We start from the raw sequence: 24,162 nt of genomic DNA, 5'->3' as shown, positions 1-24,162 counted from the left end.
ATTAGACACACACACACACACACACACACACACAAATATATATATACACGCACGCACACAATGTATGTTTACACTGGTGCACCATATCTGAGACAACTGGATTCGTTCCAATTTAATACATTTTCTAGAAGAACAATGAATAGTTTTATGTAGAAGCACATTTTTAGTGAACTCTGGAAAACAAATATTTATCAGCAAAAAAATCCTACTCTAACATGCATGTTTTAAAGTTCTAACAGTTCTCTCATCAATCAGATGCCAAATGGAAATGGAGTGTTAAGAAGAAAGGGAATTCCTCTCTGAGTCTCCTTTCTACATGGAGCAAGTGGTGCTATACTTCCAAGTGGAAGATTAAAAGTTTATCTTGAATTTCCAAATTCAGAAGCTGATGGAGAAGAAAAAGAAACAAGCATTTATAATTCTAGTAGGGACATCAAGTAAATACTAAAAACATTCTCCTATTAAAAGGATTAAAATGTTGAGGGATTAACAGAATTGAAATGTTAGCAAAATCTAAAGACGTAAAAAGCACAGCAATGGATAGCTAAATAGAAAAGTAATTTTGCAGTCTCTAGAGACTAAATTCTAAGCACTGCTAATTGTAGCAATTTACTATTTAACCAGCCTCTGAATAAACTAATAAATGGATACAGTTTAGTAGACTTGAATTCTGTAGGCTTCAAAACAGGCAGTTCAATTGCAAGGAATTAGGCATTTTTAAGACAGCAAAAAGAAGTTTACAGATCGATCAAACCTGTCTTACACACAATGAATTAGTCAAACCTATGATATGACAGAGGCCAAACATTTTCCCTTCAGCATTCTAAGGTCCCAAGTTGATGACCTGCTCTTCCTTCTCCTTAAATGTATGAGGTGCCATTTCCAGATAGCACTCAGACTGGAGAAGGGTGAGGGTGCTTCAAGACCCTAGCCCAGACCCATTGCCTGTAAAACTGGGGCAAAGAACAATCAAAACCTCCCACTGGCTTCTCTGAACAATGTCCCTTCCCAACACACTTGGCTGCTTGGCCACTCTAGCCCCTGGCTTCCCTGAGACTTAGTGCTCTGCTCAGAGGGCTTCCCCTCTATCCCTCAAGGTGGCTAGGCCCAATTGATAACAGTAGGGAAGGTCCCAGACAGGCTGGCTCCAGAAGGCAAAGGCTGCTGCAGGGTCAGGCCAAGCTGATGGACTACTGTGAATGATACTTAGTTTCATTACTGTAACACAGTTTCTCTCCCTTTACAGGCCCAGTGCCACAGAATCAGGAAATCTTGTTCAGAACAATTTTTTAAAATGTGCAGATATAAAAGAGAAACAGTATTGATCTTAATCTTTAGAAAGGACAGGGCAAATCCTGTGTGTATTGTAGTTAAATATCATACGAGACATTGAGAAGTATTGGATAATCAACAACTATTACAACTATAACCGACAGACTTTTACCTTGACATAGCTCCACCTGTTACTTCACGCAAGAGACGGCAATGGTGAGGAACAAACTCCAGTAGTTTATTGTACATGGCCTGCAGGCCATTAGGATGAGATTGAACATACTGTTCCACAATCACCTGCCAGGAAGAGTGTAATGTGAAACATCAGACAGGAGAACATGCAGAGGAAAAAAAAAACAATCAGATGTAAAACCTACACACACTGACTTCAATAAATATTACAACTGCTACACTGTAATGCTCATTTTGAGATATATATTTTCTCTTATGTAGCACTCTGGTTGGCTTAACCAGCCATTGGAATCATTCCAATGTGATTAGCATAATGGTATATAGGTGCTTCAAAAACAAAACTTTAATAAGTGAACTAGAACAGGAAGGCATAGAGTGCTGGAAATAGGGGTGCTCCCGCACCCCCTGGCTTGAAGTGGATTCCATTATATACAAGTTTTACAGCTTGGTTCTATGGCTCTCAGCACCCCCACTATAAAAATTGTTCCAGCACCCTGTAGATATCAAAATACAGAAAGCACACAGTGTTTCAGGAATCCTTGTCTACCAATCTACTCTTTCTTATTTATTGTAATAATTTTTCCCTCATAAACTGCAATAGGAATGGAGTTATTATAAGGGACAAAGTTAGATTAAAAATAAATTTTAAAGACATTGCTTATGTTTGTTTACTGAAAACATTTGAGATTATTAAAATTTAAAAACTTTAAAACTGAATTTAGTTTTCTAATTTCTATAACTTTTTTGCAGCTCATTTAGCTTTCAAAAACTAAGTTATAGAATCATAGAATATTAGAGTTGGAAGGGACCTCAGGAGGTCATCTAGTCCAACCCCCTGCTCAAAGCAGGACTAACCTCAGCTATATCATCCCAGCCAGGGCTTTGTCAAGCCGCAGCTTAAAAACCTCTAAGGATGGAGATTCCACCACCTCCCTAGGTAACCCATTCCAATGCTTCACCACCCTCCTAGTTAAAAACCTTTTCCTAATGTCCAACCTAGACCTCCCGCCATGCAACTTGAGACCGTTGCTCCTTGTTCTGTCATCTGCCACCACCAAGAACAGCCTAGCCCCATCCTCCCTGGAACCCCCTTTCAGGTAGTTAAAGGCCGCTATCAAATCCCCCCTCATTCTTCTCTTTTGCAGACTAAACAAGCCCAGTTCCCTCAGCCTCTCCTCATAAGTCCTGTGCTCCAGCCCCCTAATCATTTTTGTTGCCCTCCGCTGGACTCTCTCCAACTTGTCCACATCCTTTTTGTAGTGGGGGGCCCAAAACTGGACAGAATATTCTAAATGCGGCCTCACCAATGCCGAATAGAGGGGAATAATCACTTCCCGTGACCTGCTGGCAATGCCCCTCCTAATGCAGCCCAATATGCTATTAGCCTTCTTGACAACCAGGGCACACTGTTGACTCATATCCAGCTTTTTATCCACTGTTACCCCCAGGTCCTTTTCTGCAGAGCTGCTGCCCAGCTCGTCGGTCCCCAGTCTATAGCTGTGCATGGGATTCTTCCTTCCTAAGTGGAGGACTCTGCACTTTTCTTTGTTGAACCTCATTAGATTTCTTTTGGCCCAATCCTCCTGTTTGTTTAGGTCCTTCTGTATCCTATCCCTACCTCGTAGGGTATCTACCACTCCCCCCAGCTTAGTGTCGTCCGCAAACTTAATATTGTTAAATTGTCAGTTTCTAATCAACTGTACTTTCAGGTTTGCATATGCTACCACAATAGCTGGATTGAACCACCACACTGGAATGTTTGTTATAAACTTTTCCTTGAACTTCAAAAAAACAAGGAAAATTTTCTACCAGTTTTTGTTTTTGTAAGAACAAGCTTTCCAAAACCTACAATTTGGTCTTCGTTGAGCCTGATCAAAAGACTACTGAAGTCAACTGGAGTCTTTCCACTGACTTCAATGGGCATTGGATTGGGTCTACAGTCCCTTTCAAATAGCTTTTTATTGTCAGCGCTTAAAACCAATCCTATAAATGTAACAGCAAGGAATGACTGGATTATCTATAAGTACGAAGAAACAAGCTACAGTGAGCTTTTGTTACAGGGTATTTTACCCTTTTAAGTGATTTATTATTAATTATTTGTAGCACCTAGGAGTCCTAGTCATGGACTGGGATCCCACTGTGCTAGGCACTATATGAATACAGAACTAAAAGGTAGATTGTAAACTCTTTGGGGCAAGGATTAAGTATAAAACAACACACAACAGATGGATACAATATTGTTTGTCTATTTTCAATGTTGTCCCATTGTTTCTTTGTATTTCCCATCCATCTAATGTGGATATTTTATTTCCCCTTTTAGTCCTTTAGGATAGTAAATGAGAGAAAGAAGGGATCTTGGGAAACTAACATAATAATGGACAGAATTTCTTGCTTTCCTCTTAGTTGTTTTGGTTTAACTAGGGATCCAAGAGCAGTACTTCTAACAGACATGGTGAGGGCTTTATTCTTTTCCCCTGTCAAGACCCAAAGGTTGTCCCTTAATTTTTAGTTTCTCTGCCCTGTGAGTATTTGGGTATGTAGGTGAGAGATGAGTCTCAATGGTTCATAACAGCTTTCTCTCATTTATTCCAAAACTGTTACAGGTTTCTTCCCACCCTCTGAGCAGAGAAAAACAAGCTCACTGTTGTGCAATGCGGCCTCAGCTCCACTGACATCAGAAAAGGAGACTATTCTTCCACAATAAGAGCGAAAGAACCATAGCTTAAAGGGGAAACAAAGCCAGTTATTAGCATCTAGATGCGAAGGCATCTCTCATTACGTAATGATGAAGTGGCAGCATCTTCATCTCTCTAATGCAGTGGTTCTTAACCTTTCCAAACTACTGTACCCCTGAAGCCTGAGTCCCACCCCCACGGGGCTGAGGCATGTAACTTAGTTTCATGGCGCCCCTGTGGCTCCAGGCAATTGCCTTTCTTGCCACCCCCAATACCAGCTCTGCACTTGCGACCCCTCTAAAACCCCAGGTTAAGAAATATTGCTCTAATGTGATCCAGAAAAAGTCCGCCACCCTGTGGCAACTGCTGTGTAGATCAGTCCCCCGGGGACTAACGGAAAGAATCACAGGTGTGGCAATCAGTAGCTAAAAGAAACCGAAGCCGAACAACCTGCAGTAGTAGTTTAAGGACACTTCTGTCCATCAGCCTGGATCTTCAAGAAGGCAGGACAGGCTGAGGAAAGGCAACTGTACAGCCTAAGGAACAAGAGACCATAATATGGGAATGTGCTCAAGAAACTGAGAAATAAGAATCAGTACAGTGTTGTTCTGCACCTTAAATATTTGTCATCTTTAGCAATACATGGTCCACGCAGCAAAACAGGATTGTTACAAAAACAGCTTGCTCTATCCTACGAGTGGGGCGAGAAAATGCACTACTACTCAATACCTGACATGTGCCATAGCAGCCCCTTCAACTGAGAAGTGCTTTATTAAGTCTCTCTCAACTAAGAGAATGGTGGCCATAACAGAGTCTTACAAGTAAAGTAGTGCAAGAATAAATGATTAAATCAACCCACAATTCAAAGACACCAGATAAGGAGGAAAAATATTATGCAGTATAAAAAAATGTGAGCGTAGGAGACATTCCTTACTGCTCACAACAATGCAGAGGAGGAGCAAATATTTTGTTCTTTAATAGAAAAATGTACATGTCATCAGGTATTATACAGGCTTTTTCCCCAAGCAGATATTGTATGAATGGGCCAGATCTTTCAGAACCATTAGCAGTGTTCAAAGTTTTAAGATACTAATTTTGGTACAGTGATTTTACAATCCCATCAAAAAATAAGGAGACCATCCCGTAAGACAGTCAATTAACAGCCTTACTGAATAGAATCTAAAAGAGTTTACTCAGATCCCAGCAATGAGTGGGTATCCTTTGAAACAATATTGAGGTGTTACCTGTTCCTGGAAAGAATGCCTAATTGGCCTAATTTTATTTTAAATATTTTAAATATGAGAACATGTAGAACAACACTTCCTAATAGCTTGGTAAATGATTTATGTACATGTATTTATGTACATTGTTAACTTGCAGTAACATCTGTTTGAGTGCATATAAATTAGACTAATCTGTGGAAGACACAGGAAAAACTTATTTTAAAGGACAGGCGGACACACATGCTAGAACAATGCGTAAAGTCCCAGAATAATAATTAACATAATTATACTTCTATGTTTTTTAAAAAGCCAAGAAAAGAAACATAACTGAAACCTAAGTGATGTGCCAATATCACTTAATATATCCCCAATGCAAACTGAGAGGAAGTTACATCAGTATGAAGATCAGGAACTTAATTAAAATAACTGCAAACTTATTTTCTATGGCTGTTTGAAAAAGAGGAATGACCCAATGCCAGATATGCTAATGATGGGTTTTCACTACCATGACAGATATTGCAACTGCATGTAGTATCTCTGGGGGAACACACTGTATTAAGTTTGTGTGTCAGTGTGGGCCATGTGGGAGGCTTACCACAACTCCTTCACGAACTAAAAGAGTGGGGTGTGAGACTAAGGTCAATCACTCACACCTCCAGAGAAGTAGCACCCCCAAAGAGGTTTGCATGTTCTGGTTCAAACTGTGTTTCCAGAGACTAGGAAGACAATAACATGGTTTTTGGTATAAAAAAGGCTGCATTTAAACTGACCCCAGACCTTTTTTCTCTTCCAGCAAACCAACAGGACCTTCTTTCCAACACCTGCAAGAGGGTTGGAAAGACTTTGGCCTATCAGAGCCCCTAAGACTGATGGGTGATCTCTGGTAAGCTTTTGGCATTCAGCTAGGACCTTTTGTTGGGTTTTTTTGTTTTCTCTGGAATCCTTTTACCTAAAGAATAAATGTGCTTGCTTAGGAAGGGCGGCATGGTAGCTTGTAACTGCTGGCAGTATGCTGTTCATAGCCCTGAGAGAGAAAGTAAAGCACAAGCACTGGCCATTAGGCAGACTGGCTCGCTGGGGATATCACAGGACAAGGCAGGGAGCCATGCAGTCTTAGAACTTCCCTGGTCAGAAGCAACTGGGACAAGGGTACGAATCCAGAGACAGGTGACAATAGGAGACCTGACTGGAAACTCCTGGAGTAGACCACAGAGGAGTGAATACAGGTTCACTTACCCTGAAACTATGTCACATATCTTAGCATGATGCCCCAGACAGAGCTTGAGGTCTTGTTTACCATGACCATTTTTGTAAAACTAAATTTGCATCCCTTAAATTGAACCAGCAGGAGCAATGGTGGGAGTGCTAGTGCAGACCAGTCACCAGCTGATGTCAAGTATACATTAGTTTTCCGACTACTGCTACTACTAGTCAGATTTTTTTGTGGGAGGAGAGAGAAGTTTTCAGTGTAGAGAAAGTTTACAACACATCTAGGCAGACAAAGTCTTTGTCCACATTGGCAGTTTTAGAGAAGTCTCCCACCCACTACATTACCAACAGTGCAGCAACACCAGCGCTAGAAACAGTGGGAACAGTAGATTAGCCACCTAGCACTTCTAACGACCAAGTTGTCTAACTCAGCCCAAGCACATCCTGACACTGTGGAAAAAACCCTGGCACAGCTGGTTTACACTAACACTACTTCCACTATTGCCAGTAGAGCTGCATCAACACTAGTGCAATGGTGGAAGCCTTCCACCAAAACTGACAGTACAGACAAGGCCAGAAAGATCAGATACTTCCTGACCTTATTGAAAGATGGTGGTACTGAAACAGAATGCATTGTCAGGCACAGATTTTCTGAAATCTGAGATTTTCATCTTGTTTAACCAATATTCTGTAATTAAGAGGTCTGGCCTTACTAGTTACACTTATTGTAGTCTAACCCTAGTTATGATAATATTTTGCTAGACTTCTGTTTTATTTTGATTTTCTCTATTGCCCATGCCAAACGTATTTTATTTAAGATAACTGAAATTGGAAGCTAATATTAGAGGATACTATCAAGCAATCTGAAACTGGGAATTGGAGCTTTGAAGGTGCTAACTGTAGTCAGAGGGAGCACCAGGGAAGCGACACGTTCACAGGTAAACAAATTATTTCCCCAAGCCACTTAGTTTCCTTTGGATCTTATCTTACCTCATCTACGTATGGTTTTACAAGAATCTGACCAACTAATGCCTCTGCGTCTCGTGTTTTGTCAATTGTTGCATAGGTCCGTAAGCAATGACGTACTATGTCAACATTGGAAGTTTGAAGGCCTTCCAATAGCAGCCCTTCCAGAGACTGCTGCAACATAGCTGTTATTCCAGCTATACGCTACAAAGAAGGAGAGATAAAAACAGAGCATTGCCCTTTTTACTTGAGTTATGTGCAAGAAGATTTACCAACTTCAACATACACTTTTAAAATTAAAATTTATACAGTCAGAATTGTAATAACTGTCAGTATCAATTTAACATTAAAAAGCAATGATTAAAATAAGCCTAATCACTTATCTTTATGGATTATTACTATATACTTAACTCCTTATCATGAAATTATTCAACCGAACAATGCTAAACTAGAGAAAAAAATCAACTATTTTCTTTTGTATATTAAAAAAATCAATCTGGTCAACAGTCTAGGATCTGATTGACACGGGAGAAACGATAAATCAACAATTGTTCCCCCCCAATCAACTAAACCACACCTTGTGTCAACTATTTCAATCAATTGCTAGTGGTAACAATTGCAGCCTTTACCCCTGGATTTTATGAAAAAAGCAGTGATTGAGTCCCCAACATTTCAGGTCGAAGAACTATGAGCCAATATGACTGCAATCTATTAGAACAAATGATGGACCTCCATGTTTGGCAGCTGCCAGGACTAATAGCTGCTTCAGTCAGCGAACCACGTTTAGTCTGCTTGTGGAGATTCTCCCTCTGGCAGTATCTCCTCCATTTAAACTCCACTCATTCCCAACACTCTCCCCAAAAATACCCCTTTGGCCATGCCTTTCCAGTAGATTCTCCCAGTAAGTGTCCCACTGCACATCTAATGTCTCCCAATACGAAGCCGGTGATTTAACGGTTGACCACCAGTCAAGTGACTTTTATGCCTCCTCTCAAAGTATCCCCTTAAAAATGATCTCTTTGGAAATGCTTCCGGAATCCATCCTGAATATTCTAAGCTGGCAAACCAACTTTAGGTCACCAGTTGCAATCAATCATTTCATTTGACAATACACAGCTGGCTGAGAGCCTTTCTAGGGAAGGCATCGCAGGGAGTACCCCACAGTTTGCTCCTCTAGAAATACTCCACTAATGCTTCCACCCTTCCCCCTGCGCTATTCTCAGCTGGTAATTCAACTGTGGTGGCCTCATGAACCTCCTGTGGATCCAACTGCTACATGAAGCCTATGCTCCACAACAGCAATGCTGGTTTAGGATATCAGTGGGCATTAGCTGAGTGGGGCTGGCCAGAGGGGAGTATAAGTCAGAACTGAGGGTATGTCTATACCACAAGATAAGCCCAGGGTTAGTAGACCTCAAGTTAGCAGACACTGGGTTTGATAACATAGGGCTTGAGTGTCTATGCTCATCTGTAACTCCAGGCTGGGATTGTTGAACACTGGGTCTCAACCTGGGGCTCCAGAATGTACACTGTATTATGAAGGCCTAAGTCCAACCACCCATATCCCAGACTTCCTCGTGCCCTCACAAAATGTGGCCACTCTAGCCCTTTGTTTGTGGTGCAGTGTGGGAAAACTTAACTTGTCTAATACATTTGACTGTCCAGAAGACAAAAAAAGTCTGCCTGTGGGATTGTTTTGGAGAACTTCCAGAGCATGAATCCAGCAGGACTGCATCTACACTGCAAAGAAGAAGAGCTTGAACCCTCGGTCCTGGCTTGACTCAGGCTCATGGGGTCCTGGGCCCTGGGTCTGAACTCCGGTTTATTGCAACTTGTATGTAGACAGAAGAGGTGTTAGGCTTGAGCCTGAGTTTGAACCCTGGGCTGACACTGCAGTTGTCTACACTGCAATTAAAGACCCGTGGCTGCCTCATGCCAGCTGACTCAGGCTCATGGGGTTCAGGATGTTTAAGCTCAGGATGGAGCCCGGGCTCTAGACCCTGCAAAGCCTCTTAGCCGCAGCTCAGGTCTGAACGTCTACACCTCATTTAAACAACACTTCTGCCTAAGCCAGCTGGCATGGGCCACCCGTGAGTATCTAATTGCAATGTAGACATACAAGTGGTTCACTGACTGAGGAAGCCATCAGAGATAGCATCCACGACATCTTAATCAGTTTAAGTCAGCACTGCTGTGGATACAAAGTCAAACCTTTAACCAATTAAGGGTAGCTACTGTGGACACACTCAGTTGTTTATGTTTCAGTCTGTACAAGATAACCAGAGTTATGAAACTCCCAGAGTACCAAGGTCTAGATTTAGACTAAGGATAAGATGTTATGCCGACAAACATTTAATATAATTTCTCATTTTCTATTCCTAGTCTCAACTGTTCATCTGAAAGACGTTGGAAAATAGCAGCATGAACACCCACAGAAGATAGTGCCGGTAAAGGACTGTTTTAAAAAGGGTGACTAGAAACCTGTTTTTCACAGAACAAACTAATTAAAACAATATTGCTGGTGTAATATCAGTATTTCTGTACCGACTGCATCTGTCAGACTTCATGAAGGGTAAGCAGGATAACAATGCTACTTACTGGTCTCACTTTGTCCAAAAGAGGCATTCCTTTGCTTTGTACTGCATGAAATTGTAATTGGTTAAATTCTGTGGCAATTCTCTCTAAAATCTGTCCAGTCAAAAGTGGGCTAAAAGAGAATGTGTGTGTTAGGTGAGAACTACCAGTTTAATACACAAAAAGGTCTCCACAAACAAATTCATTCCCACGTAATGCTCAGATGCAACTGCTCCCTCTGCCCCCAAAATTCTTGTAGCTCATGTACAATAAAAGTCTCAACTCTGTAACATGGGGGAGAAGGAGTACAAAGTCAGAGTCACAATGCTGTTTTCCCTGTGAATAGTGGGAAGAGGCAGGCATAGTGGGAATGTGATACAGGAGCATAAGATTCTGCCTCAGCCACCCAGAACACGGTTCCCTGCAGTGATAGTCCTGCTTGCTGTGACGAAGGAAGCCAGGCTCATGGGACAAATCTGACTGATTAAGGAAACCCCCCCTTTGCCCATTCTCTGTGGCAGCATTAATAAGGGCCATCTCTGAGAAAATAGCCATTCATTCCATGGCTCCACTAACTTCCCCATTCCCTACCATTGAACTGCTACCCCCACACCTAATCTCAGTTTTCTCTGTGCCCCCCACATAAAAGAGGATGCGTCTAGGGTCTCCCTACATCCATTCTCCCTCCTATACTGACCCACGCCCCCTTGTACAATACCTGAAGAACAGCAGAGCTGATCTCATGCACCAAGAGGCTCAAAAGACCAGCATTTCCCTTGCCTATGAACTACAGCTGGTATTGTGAGCTATGTGAGGATTACTTCTAGTACTTCAGCTGCAAGGCAGCTAGAGAGAGAAGCCTGCCCCTCCTTGCTTGGAGGCAGAGATGGGGAACTTGACCCTGAAGTTGTCGGAGAAGTCCAAGTATCAGTCTGGCTCCTCATAAAGCTCCACTCCAACACAGCTATTACTTCATCAATCCTATACACATCACCTTGCTGTTGACAATTTTCTTTTCAGTTATGTGAAAAAGCCGGGGAAACAGGAGAAGCTACTTTTCGTTTTACTCCCAATAGTATTGAAGTAAAGGTACATTCACAGGCACATGGGAAGGATTTCAGAACCAAAGGCGTTACATATTATTGGCAAACAGGTTCTGAAAAAACAGCACAACAACATTCCATGCTTTTTAAATTAATTAATTATTAAATTAATAAGCACACAACAATATACTTTTACTAAAACACTTTAAAAAATTTAGAAGTTATGAAAATGTTAAGTTCTGTTTAGTTTATTGACACTTTGCAGAACAATAGAGATTTTAAGAATTCTGTACAATTTAGAACTATGGCACTTAACTATGGTCTTGCTGTCATTCTACCATAATAATTAAAATTCTAACCATGCAAGATTGCTTGCAAATTCTAGTATAGTATAACACAATGAAAAAACACTGTACTTGTTGGTTCAGAATATATCTTGAATATATGCACATTCCTTACCTGTTTGCTTCTAATGAAGACAATTCTTTAGAGCTTTGGGAGTGTAGAATTTTCTCAATTTTTTCAACTGATTGAATAACCTGAATAAGTCTCAAGACACACATCTGTAAATAAAGCAATATTCATCATGTTCATATCTCCTGTTTCAGTCTCCATTTTCTAATTAACGAGTCTGAAAATGGCATTGGGACCATTCATCACATTTATGGTTGATCTCAGTGGAGTACTGTGTCCACTTTTCAGTGTCACACTTTAAGACAGACATGGACAAACTGGAGAGAGTCCACAGGAAAGCAACAAAAATGATAAATGGCTTAGAAAACCTGACCTATGAGGAAAGGTTAAAAAAACTGGGCATGTTTAGTCTTGAGAAACTGAGATGGGGACATTGTGACAGTCTTCAAATATATTAAGGGCTGTGATAAAAAGGACTGTGATTAATTGCTTTCCATGTCCACTGAAGGTAGGACAAGAAGTAATGGGTTTACTCTGCAGCAAGGGAGATTTTAGGTTAGCGATTAGGAAAAACACTAACTATAAGGGTATTTCTAGACTAGACTTCCAATGGAAATTATGGAATCCCTGTCATTGGAGGTTTTTAAGAATAGGCTGGACAAACACCTGTCAGGGGTGGTCTAGGCTTATTGGTTCTGCCTCGGTGGAGGGGGCTGGACTTGATCACTTTGAGATCCCTTCCAGCCCTATATTTTCATGATTCTACTTAGGTGTAATGGTGTTAAGCATAATAGAAACTATATTATACTTATATTTAGTACATGTTCAAATAATCTTGTTCTTCCAAAGACCTGAAAATAAATTAGATTTTTTTCTTAAGTAAAAATTAAAACATTTTTCTCTCCAGGTTTATTATACTACATTTAAATTATGTGGAAGTTTACACACCAGTATGAAATGAAAATAGTAGTGCAATCTTTTTTATAGAGTGAAAAGTAAAGTAAGCCTTAATAGTAGGAATGATTTGACTTAATGATAAATGGAAATTTTGAATTATGATTGATTGACCATCACTCACCTTATACCAAAAGGTTGCAGGGATCTCCAAACAATGGATGTCTAACTTTTACATGTATAAAACCAGTGCACAGTGGAATATGGACAGACACAGCCATCTCTCTGAACTTCTTGTTTTAACACATTTAGTGGGGGGGGAAAATACATAATTACTCTAATTAGAATATTTTCTTCTTCAGCTATTTGTCTGTTGTACCTTTTTTCTTCTGATGTCCTCTTGTTTAGACATACGCTCATCTACTGCCCGAATTCCTTCACTTACGCATGACTTAAGGCTCTGAAAGAGAGATGAATGAATTTTGAAAATGTGGCTTAGTGATAGGGGAAAAAATTAAGCCTAAGACGACACCAACTTGAAATTAGTCAATTTAAAAAAAGGGTTTGGCTGTCCTTAAGAACTGTTAATTTTTGTGAGCATTAAATCATTTTCCTATTTTTAAAAAACTTTTCTCTCTGCTGTTATGATATAGAAGACAAAACAGGGAAATCTGATTGATACACAGGGAGAAAAATGAAATATACAGTACATGAATTGCTGTCAAATGCACAAATAAACTGAAAACAGAGGAATAATATTTTCAGTTATATCTAAGAACCCAAAAACTACCATACTGGGTCAGGCCAATGGTCCATCTAGCCCAGTATTCTGTCTCCAACAGTAGCCAGTACCAGAGCATCAGGGGATGAGTACAGCACAGGGCAGTTGGAGAGATCCACCCTGTCTTCTCCTCCAGCCATATGGCAGTAAGAGGTTTAGGATCACCCTGACAATAGAGGTGCATCCCTGAGCATCTTGGCACATAGCCATTGATGGACCTATTCTCCATGAGAATATCTAGTTCTTTTTTGAACCCAGTTATATTTTTGGCCATCATAACACCCCATGGCAAAAAGTTCCACAAGCTAATTGTGTGCTGTGTGAAAAATTATGTCCGCTTGTTTGCATTAAACCTGCTTACCTAGTAATTTCATAGGCTGTGATCTCTGTGGGAAAGAGTAAATAACACTTCTCTATTCACTTTTTCTACATCATTCAAGATTTTCCAGACTTATCATAGCCCCTTTTAGTGGTCTCTTCTCTAAGCTGAACACCCCAACTCATTTTAGTCTCTCTTCACATGGAAGCTGTCCCATATCACTGATCATCTCTGTTGCCTTTCTCTGAACCTTTTCCAGTTCTATTATATCCTTTTTGAGATGGGGAGGCCAGACCTGAATACAGTATTCAAGATGTACGTGGCACATGGATTTATATAGTGGTATTATGACATTTTCTGTGTTATTTTCTATCTCTTTCCTAAACGTTCCTAACATTCTGTTTATCTTTTTGACTGCTACTGCACATTGAGTGGATGTTTTCAGAGAACTATCCATGGTGACTCCAAGATCTTTTTCTTGAGTGGTAACAGCCAATCTATCCCATCATTATGTAGGTGTAGTTGGGATTATTTTTCCCAACATGCATTATTTTGCACTTAACATTGAATTTAATTTGCCATTTTGTTGCTCAGTCACCCAGTTTTGTGAGATCCCTCTGTAACTCTTTGAAGTCAGTGCTGGACTTAACCATTTTGAGTAATTTTGTATCATCTGCAAAATTTGCCACTTAATGATCTGGAAAAAGGAGTGACTCATGAATGAATATGTTGAACTGTACAGGTCCCAGTACAGATCTTTGAGGGACCCCCCTGTTTAACTCTTTTAAATTTACCTAAGGCTATGTACACACTGACAGCAGCAAATTCGCCGCCATCTGATCACTCTATCTGGATCGATTTAGCGGAAGTAAAGACTCGCTCAATCGATCCGGAAGTCGATTCAATTAAACCACCTCCCCAAAAAGCATAGCGCTGTGTCGACAGGTATGCATTTCCCATCAGCACTAAAGGGAAGTTACAAAGTCGACAGGAGTTATGCAAGCTACATTACGTCGACTTTGTAAGTTCCCTTTAGCGTGCCGTCTCCGCTGCACTGACGGGAAATGCATGCCCATACTGCGTAGCTTGCGTAACTCCCGTCAACTGCCACCAAATTTCACCAGCAATGTAGACCTGTAACAAACAGTAAGTAAGTTTTCAGACAGGAGGATTTTTTTTTTTTTTTAAATACCTAACTCCCAAGCACTAAATATGTATCCTAATGTTATTTTGCTTCTTAGAACTGAAGATAATATGTGGATTTAAACATTTTCCATCTTGGAGGAAAGATGAAGTACTAGCACGCACATGGGCATTTTTCATCTCACAGAGATGAGGTTCTAAGTCAAGTTTTCAACAAAAATCCTCTAGGAACAGCTGTGAAGAAGATTTTTACCAATATATTTCAGCTGCTAAATGCAAATTATGCTAGGTGACCTAGTGTAACAAGGTCTTGAAGGAGAAGAGGAGGAAAGATGTCTTTGTGGTTAACGCATGCAACTGGGAGGGAGGAGGTATGTCCTTTATTCCTGGTTCTGCTGTAGACATCCTTAAATCGTTCTGTGCCTCAATTTCATGTGTAAAACTGTGCTAGTACTTCACCACATAGTGGTTTCGTGAAGCTTAATTCATTTATGTCTTTAAAGCACTTGAGGTCTTTGGATGGAAGACATTACAGAAAATGCAAAATTACTACTACTGCTGCTACAGAACTTTTATATCACACTGTCCTCTAAAACTTTGTGACCAGAAAAAGATGTCTTACATTTCTCATTTTCAAACAGAAGCCTCTGACAAACAAACATCAATTCGAGGAATTTAAAAAGCAATTGATTTTCATAAGATACAGAATGAGATGCAAGTTTACCAAACTACTTTGATGCATATATGGAGTATTTCAAACATACCATGACCTCTTCTCGTAACTGTCCCAAAGGCACTGAAAGCTGATTGAGGGCCTTGTCCATGCCAACCTACAGAAATTGTCAAAATACACAGTTGGGAAGCTATCTGATTATAGTAATGTTTGTTTTACTTAACATTTGAATTCATTATTCACTGTATCCATTAGATACAGCACTGTTTTATAGACTCATACAATCCTCACAAAAGTCATCCCATCTTGATTCATACTTAGTAGTGATGTGCCAGAATGATAATTTAATACTACAAGGAAGGCACACAAAAAATCAGCACTACTATTTGTCTCAACAGTGCAGAACATGAAGAAAAATTAAGAACTATGCAAACTAGATATTTGTACTATCCCAATGCCCACACCATACAGAATTGCAATGACCAAAAATGTGTGTAATTGCCCATAAATGTAATTTATTTTTCAATCAGCAAAATCATGTAAATTGGAGTAGAAGGGTAGTATTAGAGACATTTCCATGTGAAAAATGAATTGTGGTACTTTGTCAACTGGACTGAACTGTACCAACCTGTTACATAGTCTGGCTATTTCTGAAGGATTCTTATGGTCATCTTAGATTTTTAACACTCCATTTTAATAATTTATATTTCTGGTGCTTTACATGTATTGGAGGCTTTTCACATTTTAAGGAGGTTGGGGAAGTCTCAAAACTTATTTACTACCTTCATACTAAATTCATTATCTTTAAAGAAAACACTATTGTTTTTTATCTTCCTACAGACCAACAACAGTTATATAGAAACTACTGGTACAGTACATACAAGTATTTTCTAGCATCGCTCAATTGAGGGGCAAGAATTCTTTATGTAGCACGCCAGGAAAGAAAAACAGTCACTATTTTGGGATGTAATTAAAAGCACACTGAAACACTCAAATACATAATTCAACTGGAAAACTTACCAGATTTGTTGAAAGATTAACAAAATCTGCATAGTCCTTGTTTATGAGTTCTACCATGGCAGTCTTAAGGAGTTTGTAATAAAGCTCCAGATCATCTCTGAGCTCTTCCAGTTGGACACGCCTTCTGCAGTCAGACACAAAGTGATCGACATCGAAGTCTGGCTGAAAATGAAAACGACCAAAAAGATGTAAATAAACAAAAAAATCTCAAAGGAACAGAAAATAAATGGATCTTTCCTGTAATAACACATTCTACATTAAACAAGACCATCAAGCATATCTGAAGCCAAACAAGAAGGTTTGCAGATAATTGACAAATCATGTTCTGGAGAGAGATTTTAGCTTTCTGGGATCCTAGCCCATTGGGACAGATGATACTGTCTTCTTATATGTATTTACACTACTGTATTATCCCAAACCCTTTATTGCGGCTTTAAACTCTGCCTGTGGGTTTGTCTGAAAATATGTTACAAGTATGAGCTCAATCCTGTGAAGTGCAGAATATCAGTGACAAGGCCTCAATGGGAGCTGAAGATGATGAGCATTTTCTGGACTCCACCCTATATGCAAAGCTTAGCTTGTTTTGTGGAAATGTTGCTGCACTTTAGTTAATATAGAAACTATTTCAAATGAAGGATTTAGGATTACATTTATAAGTATTAGAAGACCATTATAATAGATCATGGGACAGCTGTGCTGCATCAGAGTCCCCTGACTGAGTTAGCACAGGCAGGCATTTTGGTATTATTGATATGGAATATACTAGAAAACTTTTTTAAAAGCCTAAAACGTGAAGTATAACCAGACTGCATAATAAGGCTAAGAACTCCATTTAGGCGCAGACAGGAACAGAATCTATAGACCTCACGAGTTTGAAATATTTGAGAGTTTGGCAGTATTCCACAAAAAAAACAAAGCTTTCATTTCTTATTAAAATTCTAGCCTGTTCTATCATAAAGAGATCTTTTAGCAATCAGGAATCCATATTTAACAGAATGGCAAAAACAGATTTTCAAACCTCATCTAGAAAATGCCTAGGAAAGAGTTTGTTACTTGATCAACTATTATATTCTTCTGAATAGTATAATCAGCTTTGATGATGATATGCTTACATCAAAAGAGCACAACTGAAAGCAAGGTCGGTACAGCTGAGGGTTCATTATTGGTTATGTAATGGCCTTTCACTGGAAACCCTATGTGAAATGTACCATAGAAAAGTATCTTATTTTAGAGTGCACATTACAGGACCATGTCTGGTAACAAGAAAGCCAGAAAATTTAAAATGCATTGGGGGAATTTTAATGTGATCCAAATTCTTTATCACTTGAAGTGGAAACTATTCTCAGCTAAAAAGGTAAGCAAGCTGGGTTTTTGTACTATCAGTTGTCTATTTTTTCCAAGAAAAATTAAGCTGGTGCTACACAGAGGAAAGTAGATCTCTTGTGGTAAATATTAATAGCTCAAAGAGAAAAATTTATCTAATTTATTTTGTCCATGTCAGCTGAGATAATGGTTAGCACACAATCACTTAAAATGGAACACAAAACTTGCCTTGGGAAAATCACTTCTAATTTCTGACCAAGTGCTGTAAACAGAGCTTTTGTTTGTTGCAGGGCAATATTGGCATGTTATTTCTATTACCTGCACATACTGTAACAAGAGGGTTTCATACAAGATTCCAGTGTACTTTAAAGACATAGTATTACAGAGCTTTCTGAAACAGCATCACTAAGTAACCAGGGCTGAAGGACGGGATAAACTTGGTGTGTTTCAAAACAAGCAGCAGAACCTGAGTTCAGTTTAAACCTTTTTGTGATATACCTATAAAAGCTATGAAAAATTCATGACATAATTAGATCAAACTAACACCTTAAACATCTGTTATTGAAATTGGATTTTTAAAAATTTATATTACACTTTAATTTAAATTAAATATAGGTTTGTTTTTTAAAAAACAAGCCTATTTAAAATTAAATCTGAAACTGGCAACCTATGTTAATGCATAAACTTATTTAAATTAAAAGAAAAACTATTAAGCAGTCCACGTTTACAGTCAAATTTTAAAGGAAGTTAGACCACTGAACTGGTGGAAATAATTGACTGAGCACCTGGAACAAGAGTTCGTGGAAGTGCTAAACCAGCTTCTGAAAGCAGTAGCCTCTTCTACAGGTGCAGAAAGAATATTTTCTTCATTTCAATTAATTCAACTAGTTCTGTTCAATGACTAGCTCAAAGTTTAGAAACCAACTGGAAGTTCCCAAAACAGGAAAGCTTGTTTTCCTCTTCTAATCTCTGAATGAAAACTAGGTGCAAGAGGCTGACATTTTCTAGTTCTAAAGTTTTGAAATAATGGTGACCAGAAACATTGAGATCAGTTCGTTTGTATAGATATTACTTCCTTGGTTGAATAAATCAATCAGTTTTAAATGAAAGACATGTTTTGATAAACTTTTTTTGTTTATATATCGAGCACATTTAAGGCAGTTTTATTTAATAAAAAAAATAAAATGTTATTTTTTGCATTTTAATTGAATTTGGATTCCCATTCAAATAAAGCGTGGCCCAAGTCACAAGTAAAAAAATTAATCATTATCTAGTAAAAAGTTAAACTATATATTTGCTTTAATAGATGTATGCAGATATAGTGTATTCTCCTGGTTAGCAAAAAGCAGCACCAAATTTAGTGTAAAGGCTATATTTAGTTGTAAATCAACATGCTTTAATGGTTATCACCCAATGAGAATCAACCTTTCTTCAGTAAAATCACTAAAAAGTATAAATGAAAAACATGATTAAAATCAATTACTTAATCTACCCTGAAAGAAAAAGTAGTACTAAAGTCAATTAGAATAAAGTATGAAGAAATTGAGAAGTGGCACTGAAAGAATGTCATTTGGAAGCAGTTACAAGCGCAAGCATCAAAAACAGATGACAAGGAGATGGACAAGAAAAGGAAAATAATTAAAACAGATTTATGTTTCAAGTTTCCTCTATTACAGATAAGAAGATAAAGCTTTTTCTTAAAAATTAGTTTATATTTCTCACTCTATTTGTTTACAGTTACATCCCCAAATTAACATCCATCTGCAAACTGTGATTTAATACCTTACATACTTTTATCCAAAGATTAACCAATGAAAGTAGTAGTAGTGCACGTATTCCAAACCATCACAGTGTAAAGAGTAAAAGGGTTTCCAGATATTCAGTTGCACAGATGCAAATACTCTGGCTGATACAGCCATCTGAAATGGATATACAGAACTGTAGTAGAGCCTAAAGAGCCATGCCTCTAAATACGCAGGCCTTCCTCTCATAGAAACTGATAAACTTGCTCACAGACTAGCCCCATTAAGATTTTTGTTGCTTCCTCGGCATATACCTTCCAACAAGTTATCATATCCTGCAAAATTCTCCTTCCCTTCCACCCTAAACAATTAACTTTCATGCCTGTGTTTTTACTGCAAAGTCCTTCAGCTGCTCCTAGACAACTGATAGGCACAGTTGGAAACAGAAGGCAACATATAAATAGAAATCAAAAGAAAAATTTCTCATCTAATCTAGAGACTCCAGATCCGAACAGAGCTATGCTAGCACTGTCTTTCAGGACATAAGTCAATATACACTGAGCAAACTTGTGCTTTACTGTCTCCTAATAACAATAAAATAATTAATTTACCACCTGAGACAGTGGGCTGTTAGACCAATGTTTCTCTTCCCTTGTCAGACTAATCTATCCATTCTAACAATCACAATCACTTTATTTAAGCCCTAGAGACTCAATTTGCTCTCTTTTCATTCACTTTTCAACAGCTGTAAAGTTCCAACACCAAATTTGATAGAAAAAACAACAAAGACTCCCTCTTCCCAAAGTGAATGTCTGTTACTGTCACTCTAAAACCAATAGAGATGAACAGATTTCACTGTAGAAATTATGTTGTAGAAGTCCCTAATATATTCAAGGCTTAATAGACAAAGTAGTAGATTCAGCTTAGTCTTTCCCTGACACACTCATCTTAAAGAGGTTAGACAAAAATTGCCAGTAATGTCTCTCTCTCAATTCTACCTGTTTTAGTGGTATACCAGTTTTTTCATTCTGCATGCCACTTCACAGAAGAGCCTATCACACACACCCATCTCATTAACCATTCATTTCTTGGGTTTTCAAAATATTAATAATTTTGGATTACAATAACAGTAAGACCACTAGTCTAGACAGAAGCGGAGAACCACCAGTGATCTATACTATAATAATATATATAACTTTTTGAAGCTTAAGCACATTATTGGTTACAGTACTGCCAATGGTTCAAAAATCATTTGATTGACTTAAAAAAGCATAAAATTTGAAAATCAATGATAAATTTTGGATTCTTTTAATTTGCCTTCTGTATTGTTGAGGTACACCCAAGTTAACATTTTCAGGTTTGTCTTTGCATAAATTAGGTCTAGAAATTTCCTTTTAGTTTTTTAAACGGAAGCTGAGATTCTCACAAAACCATGTGCCTCCGAGAGCTGGAAGTTTATGAAAACCATCAAATATAGCAAGACTGAAAAAATACAATAAAAAAGATAGCAACGCTTCTTTTGCCCCCACAACAAAAGTTCTTCAGCTATCATCCAGGGTGATTCCATAGGCCTGTATTCAGAGGGCAAAGCTCAAAGAGGACATCTGAGTTTTTCTCCATCCAAGTTAACCTGAAAACCAATTTCAAGATTTTCAAAAGGTCTTCTCCTTATCACCTCTAAACAACATTTAACCTGTTCCAGAAAGGGTGAAGAACAAGTAGTCCCAAAGAAAGACAATGGCTACCTGCTGACAAGGAGAGACTACTGAGGCCTTGTCTACACTTAAAAAAAATAAGTTGACCAAACATAGGTCGACTTATAGCCACCACTGTAATTACAACGGTGGCTGATGTCCAAACTGCCCTCCTTGGGTTGGTGGAGTGCGTCCTCACCAGGAGTACTTCCACCAACCTAGGGAGCAGTGTGGGGAGCTGAGAGTCCCATCTCTGTGGACTGCCCCTCCACTCCCTGGTCCCAGAGAGCCAGGGGAAGCCGCTGCATACCCCTCACCCCTTTCTCTGCAAGGAGAAGCCACTGGGGGCTTCTCCATTCCCCAGCCGCTGGAATGGGCAGCCACGTCAATTTCAAAGCTCTGCCACTGCTCTGTCTGGGAGCAGGTGGAGAAGCACCCAGACTTCACGCCCCAGCCCCCTTCTTGCCCCAGCCGAGAGCAGAGACCAGCTGCCAGGGGTTCTCACCCTGCTCCCAGCTAGGAGCCGGAACCAGCTGCCCAGGCTTACAGCAGCCTGGGGTTGGGCTTCATTGTCAATTTCACCACTAAATTGACAAGAATGACAGCCCCACCACTGATGTAAGGGGAGGGAGTGTCCAGGTTGTCACTGCGTCTCCCTAACTAAGCCGACAAAAGCCATACACATCTCATCTAGGTGGTTTTAGTTCATCGAAAAAACAGGGCAGTTTTGTCAGCTGAGGATTAACTGCAGTGTGTACACCACTTCTGTTTTGTTGACCAAAGTGGACAAAACTCTCTAGTGTAGACCAGGCCTTGAGAAAAGCAAGTTTCTAACTTCCCAAATAATACAAAACTAAGTTCAAGGTCTCAATCTTTATCTTCAAGTAGCTCAATGGCCTGGGCCCAGTCTCTAAAAGATTGTGGTCAACAACTTCACTCCTGACACAACGGAACCGTCTACAACAAAGGTGAAGATCTGTGTCCAGAAGACAAAGCTTCCTCAGGGGCCAGCACAGACTGTGGCATCAACTCCAACGAGAACCAAGGTGCACCAAACCCTCACCACCTTCTGCTCCATGTCCAAGGTGCACTTTTATCTTGCCTTCTCTAATATAAACATATAGCAGCGTGTGTGTGTGTGTGTGTGTATATATAGATGTATTCCAAAACACCCCACTGCACATATTGCCACCCCAGGGGAGAAAATGAGATAATGTGACCGATGTCAGTCATGTTGCTCAAAGCACTAATGAAAGGTGCTCAGATGATGCCTGTAATACAAAAACCTAAGCAGAGCAGAAACAGGACACCTGCTGCCCATCTCAGTACTCAGACTTCATCTCTTGAGGTTCAGTGCTGGAGGGCTTCTCTCTGATGGAGCCACGACCATCCCCACATGCCCACCTCGTTGCTCCACTGGGGGCTCAAAGCCACCACGGCTATTGGAGCTGCTGTGCTGGTCGCAGGAGGAGAGTTTGGAGCAGGCCTTGCTCCATGGCGGGTTACAGACCGGCCCCCAGGGGCGCCCAGGGACATCCCCGCCCCCCAATGCCAGGCTATGGGTTGAGCCTGGCCAACCAGCACCTGGCCCCCAGGGCTGGAAATCTGCTAATTAACAACGGGCTCCCCGGGCAGGGGAAGAGAGGGTGAACCCGGCCCCCGCTGCCAAGGGCCGATGCACCGCTCCGGCACCGGGGAGACCCCCGCGCCCCCCCTCCCCCGGACTGCTCCCCGCAGCCAGCGCAGGGACCGACCCGACACCCCCGCGGACACCGCCCCGTCCGCTGCCGGCCCCCGGGCACGTCTCCCGGCCCCGCTCGCCGCCGCCACCGCCGCCCCGGCTGCCCGCTCCCTCGCCGTGTCCCCCCCCCGCCCGGCACCTTCATGAACTCGTCCGTGTCGAAGCAGAGGTGCCCGGGCCCGCGCGGCAGGCTCATGCCCCTCGCCTCCATCGCGGCGCGCGCGCGCGGCGTCGGCTCCCAACTGCTCAGTTGCCTCCCCCCGCGACTAGCGGCTGGAGGGGGCGGGGGAAGGCGGCGGTTCTTCCGCCAACATGGCGGCAACTGCTCACGCGGCACCGACGAGGCGCCGAGTCTCCGAGCAGGGGCGGGCGGCCGGAATAGAGGCCGCCACAGGCGAATGCGGCCCCTAGCGGGCTCCAGGCGTCACTGCAGGCGGCGGGAGTTGGTTTAAATCACCGCCCCAAGCGCTGCGTCTACACGTTCGTCGTAATCCGAATTAGGCGAAACCTTCGGACGGAAATGGCACCGCACCGGTCAGTGAACGTGGCGTCTTCTGGATGAGAGCGGAAAGGACGCAAGTTTGAGTCAAGAAAGACTCCCCCGACCTAAATCAAAGGGGAGGAGCTAATGAACCCGGATGGAGGAGGGGGACAATAAATGAAAAACCAGGAATTGAGTGTGAGAGTCTAAGGGCCACTCAGGAGCACCCCAGGAAGTTACAACCATTCCTTTGTATTACAGGTGTTCCATACAAGGCAGGTGAACCGTCCTGGGTCCTGCCCTGCACCACTGCTTGGGTGGCAGAGCCTTTCAAGATCTCCCAGCAGCTACTGCCTTAAGGAGTGGTAAGGGGGAGAGATACTAACCAGCTGTGTGAGGGCAATGGTATAGTAAAACACTGGTGCAGACAGGAGGCAAAAGTGCAACAGCTCTGAAGTTGGAGTAGCATGGCAAGTGTGAGTTACACACCTCACACTTAGCGTGATGCTGTAACATAGGTTCAGTTCTCTAATGTAGGATTAGAAGCCTCAAGTAAACAATTTAAGGCAGTGGTTTTAACCATGTTCTACTAGGGCAAAGATAGGCAGGCTTTCCCTCTTAGCTTCTGGATGTGACAACAGGATTTTCCAATTATCACAGAGTGACTGGCACCTCTAAGAAGCAGCAGGTTCCCATGCACCCCAGTTAGACCAACCTGTCATAGGTTAAAGGCTAAATAGATGGCTCTAAGGCTGGTATCACAGGAAGACTATCCCCTTTAAA

General features: G+C 40.8%; 1 protein-coding gene across 1 annotated transcript in view; it reads right to left on the bottom strand.

The window, feature by feature from the left end:
• The window catches only part of COG2 (component of oligomeric golgi complex 2), a 46,722-nt gene extending 23,270 nt beyond the window's left edge, over positions 1-23,452 (bottom strand). Inside the window, exons 1-8 of the mRNA XM_067535946.1 lie at positions 23,038-23,452; positions 16,399-16,560; positions 15,470-15,535; positions 12,842-12,922; positions 11,614-11,717; positions 10,136-10,244; positions 7,562-7,741; positions 1,445-1,569 (exon numbers count right to left, since the gene is read on the bottom strand). Coding sequence (XP_067392047.1) covers positions 1,445-1,569; positions 7,562-7,741; positions 10,136-10,244; positions 11,614-11,717; positions 12,842-12,922; positions 15,470-15,535; positions 16,399-16,560; positions 23,038-23,109 — 899 coding nt within the window. The 5' untranslated portion in view covers positions 23,110-23,452. The remainder of the gene's footprint in view (positions 1-1,444; positions 1,570-7,561; positions 7,742-10,135; positions 10,245-11,613; positions 11,718-12,841; positions 12,923-15,469; positions 15,536-16,398; positions 16,561-23,037) is intronic.
• Positions 23,453-24,162: the final 710 nt, after the last annotated feature.

This window comes from Emydura macquarii, unplaced genomic scaffold, assembly GCF_026122565.2.
Source record: "Emydura macquarii macquarii isolate MOO-44397 ecotype Brisbane River unplaced genomic scaffold, CSIRO-AGI_Emac_v2 contig_3517, whole genome shotgun sequence".
NCBI lineage: Eukaryota > Metazoa > Chordata > Testudines > Chelidae > Emydura > Emydura macquarii.
This window is presented reverse-complemented; position numbering and strand designations above follow the sequence as displayed.